The sequence below is a fragment of the Microtus ochrogaster genome, linkage group LG1 (genome assembly GCF_000317375.1).
Source record: "Microtus ochrogaster isolate Prairie Vole_2 linkage group LG1, MicOch1.0, whole genome shotgun sequence".
Classification (NCBI taxonomy): Eukaryota; Metazoa; Chordata; class Mammalia; order Rodentia; family Cricetidae; genus Microtus; species Microtus ochrogaster.
In genome coordinates this window covers 41419865-41425299 of record NC_022027.1, presented here as the reverse complement: position 1 = coordinate 41425299, position 5435 = coordinate 41419865, and the positions used below count along the sequence as shown (strand labels likewise).

The 5435-nt window shown below is 37.1% G+C and overlaps 1 protein-coding gene across 1 annotated transcript in view; it reads right to left on the bottom strand.

Moving 5' to 3' along the window:
• The window catches only part of Prr27 (proline rich 27), a 7584-nt gene extending 2356 nt beyond the window's left edge, over positions 1–5228 (bottom strand). The window contains exons 1-3 of the mRNA XM_005359600.1: positions 5178–5228; positions 3876–3899; positions 205–228 (exon numbers count right to left, since the gene is read on the bottom strand). Of these exons, the coding sequence (XP_005359657.1) occupies positions 205–228; positions 3876–3899; positions 5178–5228 (99 nt within the window). The remainder of the gene's footprint in view (positions 1–204; positions 229–3875; positions 3900–5177) is intronic.
• Between the last annotated feature and the right edge of the window lie 207 nt (positions 5229–5435).

Here is a 5435-nt window from a genome sequence, read left to right as displayed (position 1 = left end):
AGCGTGGGTCTGGATACAATGGATGCATAAGTGGGCCATGAGAGGAAAAGAACTGAGCAAGTTCCTAAATAAATCCCAATTACTTCAAGGAAAAACACAATAAAACTGAATTATTTAACATTATTTGATGGAAAATGATATCTTAAAATATTATAAGCAGCATATTTTTCTATTTAGTTATAGGTAGATGTGAACATACTTTACCTCTTCACTGGGTGAGGGTGATTTCTGAAACAAAGAAAGACTTGTTTTAAACTTAGTGTCACTGAAAGAATAAACAACACTTCAAATCCCTGCTTACAACTGGAGGGGTTGTGAGTAATGAAGTTTTTGGAATTTTCTTTTTTAAGAGCCATAGAAGGTTGACTTATTTTTAGTTTTCTATAACTATATATCATCTTATTATTGTTAATTTTTCTTTTGAGACAGTACTTATGCTATGTGGCCTTGGTACTTGATATATAATCCATGCTGATTTCAAAGTTATAGCAATCCTCCTAGGTTGGTCTCCTGGGTTCTGAGATCATAGATATGTACCATAATGACTGATTTTCAGTAAACATTCTGTAAATGCGTATGACACCTGACCGCATTAGTGAGGGAAGAGTCTGAGAATCAATGAGACAATGGCCCGGGTGAAGAGAAAGGATCCACTATTACTATTCTGCTAAATGGACATAGCAATAAAATTACTTTTAATGATACACTACTGTATCCATAGATCAGTGCATTGCACAGTTGCCACCAGAGTATTTGATTTTTGCAACAGATGGCAATTAACACCAAAACCCAGAACTGGACAACATGCAGACAGTGAGAATCCTCAGATCACTTAGGAGGCAAAGGTTGTAACAGCCAGAGGTGGTGAATGACTCCAAGGAAATAGTGTCTTCCAGACACAAGACTGATCCACAAATGAACTCACAGAGACTGACAACATGCACAAGAACTTCACAAATTCTAACCAGACACATTCTTAACACAGAGAAGAGGAAGTGGATACAAAGTCCCACCCCTAAGCAAGAAGCTATTTGCAACTGATAACTTCTGCTAGAGGGGAAAATTGGCTTGACAGAATAGTTTATCAGTACTAAACAGACACTTTTTTTTGTGTGTGTATGTGTGTTCTTTCTTTTGTTATTGCTTAGTGTTTTTTTGTCTTCTTAATTTTTATCTTGTATTGTTTGCCTGGCTTTATTTTTTTAGCTTTTGGATTTTTTTTTTGAGAGAGAGAGAGAAAGAAAATGAAGCTGGGTGGGTAGGGAGGTGGGGAGAATCTGGGAGAATTTGGGAGAGAAAGAAACGTGATCAAAATATATTGTATGAAAAGTTCAAAAGTAACAAAAATGCTATATAAATAAATAAAACTTAAAGAGTCACGTGATATACACGGCTTAGGAGATGGCTCAGTCTGCAAAGCACCTGTTGTACAAGCATGAGGAACAATCTTTTATCCCCAGCATTCCTCCAAAAGCCAGATGTAATAAGAGTTGTGCAGAGGGGTAAATATGGCTAGAACACATGGTATGAAACTTGAAACTCTCAAAGGACTAATAAAAAATAAAGAATATTATACATGTGGAATTATTGTTTACAAAAGCCAGCCACAGAGGTATTAAGCACCTATAATCCCAGTTTGTGGGGTGGGCAGGTAGGACATGAAGATAGGAGGGTATCCACAGCTATTGGCCAGCCGGCTTTGCCTAATCCCTGAATGAGTAAGAGACATGACATTGGCTTGAAATTTAAGGTAGAGAGCAACTGTGTAAGATACCAATGTTGACTTCTGTTCTTCACATATGCGTACACCCACACCACCATACCCATGCACAGCCCCCTATGAACACATGAATACAATCCCCTACCCTCTCAACACCATGGATATTCAAGGACTATGTCTACCCACTTCCAGTGTTTCTTTGGTGCCACTTCACTTCCGTAGTCTATTTGGAAACTTTCAAGTACCGGAATCAAAACTTTTTATGTGTTTTCATAACCAGTTCCTTGTTTTCAACAGAGTAACATTATGATGGAGGAAGGTCATTGGTTAATTAAATAAAGAAGCTGCTTGCCCTGATAGGTTAAAGCATAGGTGGGAGGAGTAAACAGAGCAGAATGCTGGGAGGAAGAGGAAGTGAGCTCAGACTCAACAGCTCTCCTCTCAGGGGTAGATGCCTCAGAGAGACGCCATGTTCCCGGCTCCTGGGCGGATGCGGGGATAGCTCTGCTCTCTGAGGCACATGCAATGAAGCTCCGACCCAGGATGGACATAGGCTAGAAGCTCCCTGGTAAGCCACCTTGTGGGCTACAACAGATTATAAGAAATGGGCTAGTCCAGGTGCGAGAGTTAGCTGAGAAATGGGCCAAACAGTGTTTTAAAGAATACAGTGTCTGTGTAATCATTTTCGGGTAAAGCTAGCCTTGCGGGCAGCGGGGTGCTGGGGACGCAGCCCCGCCGCACCTATTACAACAACATTATATGCTCATTTGTGCTTACTTCAAAATCTTAGCTAGGCAATGAAGCTTTCAGCATATTTTCTCAGTCAATGGACTTCTTTTTCAGGGAATTTGAAATACTTAATCTTTTCTTGCATAGTATTATCTCTTTATATTTATGTACTTATATATACATATATGTATCTGTATATACATGTACATGTACACATAGTATTTACTTTGTGGTACCCTAGTTGTAGGCACTGGGGACCTAGCTATTACAAAATGTAGCCAGATTTCTTTTGCAAATGCCTAGAATACTACACCTGCAGCAAGCCAAACTTTCCACTTAAAATTTAATATTGATTTCTAATTTTAGATTGGTTCTCTAGAATTGCCGATCTTAAAGTCTTCCAATAGATCATTCTTCCACATTCCCTAAGGTATAAGATAAGAACAAGAAATAACTTCCCAGGACAGGTGCAGTAGCAAAAGTCAATTGTTTTTTTTTTTTATTATAGGTTAAAGGACTACAGGATTTGATGATTGTTAACTTAAAAATCAAAAATAACACATAAAACTTTTTTACTTTTGAAATGTTTTAAAAGTTTTCAGCTCATTTGCTGTAAGTTTAATTGTTTTTATTCAAAAGTACTGACATCCCGGGCCATTTCTTTTGGGGTTTTCTTTACTACAATTTCCTATTAGCGCATAGCACACTGATGGATAAAAACACTTTTCATTGGAGGCAAATATTATAAAAAAATAAAGAAAATAAAATAGCATTAAGCCCTTTTGTCTCCTACATGGAATAATTTGTGACTATTTGCTGCACAGAAATCACGCAGCTCCTTGGGGTATAGTCATATACCATTTCTAGTTTCCCATATCTAGATGAAACTCAGTCAGGAATGATGGTAGATGTCTAAAATCCCAACACTTGGTTGCAGCAGGAGGATCAAAATGAAACAGCATGGTCAAAGACACAGAGTTTGAGGCTTCCCTGGGCTACATAAGATCTTTTCTCAAATCTCTCTGCTTTAAAAGAAAAAACAACCCATATACAAACAAAATAATAATTGAATATATAGTTGCTTATTATATCATGTCATCATTGTCCATCGGTTATATTACTTAAGTACAAATTAATAAATATCATAGATGCATGATGTTAAATCAGGACATAGCAAACTTGTACTACACCATAAAAGGAGAGTATTTTATGTTTCTTGTCATCAGAAATGTAGGCTTGCTATTAAATATGTTTATCACAAGTATACTTATATTGCATACATTATTGTCATCTAACATGAATAATTTAATAAAAAATATTTTAACAGCAATCAAAGTTAATTATATTGCCAAGGATATAGAGAATCTTTAAATACATATATACTTAATGTAAAACATGTATTTTTATAGAAATGAAAAGGTTTTACCTTATGAATGAAGGGATAGCGCCTCTAAAACAAAGAAAAATATTTTAATGCCGTTATTTAACTGAAAACACCTGCATTCAAACTTTCCTTTTACTGAAGAATTTGCATAACCTGATAATCTTTTCTTAATATGAATCTGTGGTCTGAATCAAGTAGCTTTGCCATCATAATCGTTATGATTTTTTTTGGACAGGAAATGTTAACTTGGCTGAACAGAATCTGGTTTGCAACACTGTGTGTGCAGAGAAATCTTTTCCACACGAAAGGTCATATGACTCTCAACCATACATGTTTTCACTTTTCTCTTTTACCACCCTGGGGCTGCTGTGTGTGCATGTGTATGTGCATGTGTGTGTGCTTATGTGTGTGTGTGTGTGTGTGTGTAGTGGGTCTATTGACACATTTTGTAGATCTTACAATATTTTCTAGTGAAATTTCATTATGTCTTATGAATTCACCATAGTTAAGGTACCCTGAAGAATAAAAACTAGTGTAGAAAACTCATTATATACTATCTTATGAATTAGAAATTAACTTAGAAACATTTAAAGGACATAATAATAAGTTGAAATTTAGCTAAGAATAATTAGAAGTGTCACATTGTCTGAATTTCTACTCCATCTTAGAAATATTGCTAATCACTTTCAGTAATTATCTTACTTAGTATTCAAAGCAATTACTTGGAGTGGATGTTCCTATTTTCCAAAAGAGAAAATTTAATACACTCGTTTGCTAGTATTATAATGCTTTCAAGTCAGGTATTGGGTGCCCACGCCCTTAGTCGCAGCACCCAGAAAGCAAAGGCAGACAATTCTCTGATTTTGAGGCCAACTTGGTCTCTGTAAGGAGTTCCAAACCAGCCAGGACTGCACAGTGGAATTTTATGAATGAAAAGAAAATGATCTAGAGCCTCACTGATTCACGTTCCACTCGTGTCCATTTACCTCTGCTCCTTTCAGTCTCCTTTGGTTCCTATTCACACCCCATCGCTATCTCAGCAATGAGGTTTCACTGCAGGAGAAACCCTGCTAAGATTATCTATAACGCTTCCTTCTGCCAGCTTCCTGCATGCGATCTCACCTCTTCTTCCAGCTGTTGATATGTCCCGTGTTTTAGAACCTATTGTTTTGCTTTTGAAAATTTCCTTTCAGGGATTTTGACAAAGCCCGATTTATGTGCTCAGCACGTTTCTCTGACGACATGTATAAACACTGTACTCATTTCACCGTCAGCACGACTTCTCACCAACACGTAGTGGGTATTTCCGCCCATGGCTGCAGAACTGAGAGTCTCGTTACTTACCCTCTTCGCAAAAGCAACACATAGGATGCAGGCCCAGAGAAGTAACTTCATTTTGATTGACCCTGTGAACATGAAGATTTGTTTTTCAGAAAGTATACAGAAGGTTTTAAATTACTTCTCTCGGAGAGAAACAGGTGTCGTGTGGGTTTACTTGTCTGACAGGGAAGTCACTGATCAGAAAGGATGTCCGGCTATTTAACTACTGTCAGCATGGTTTAATGGGGGTGACACATTCATTTCTTTTTTCACTTTTCACTG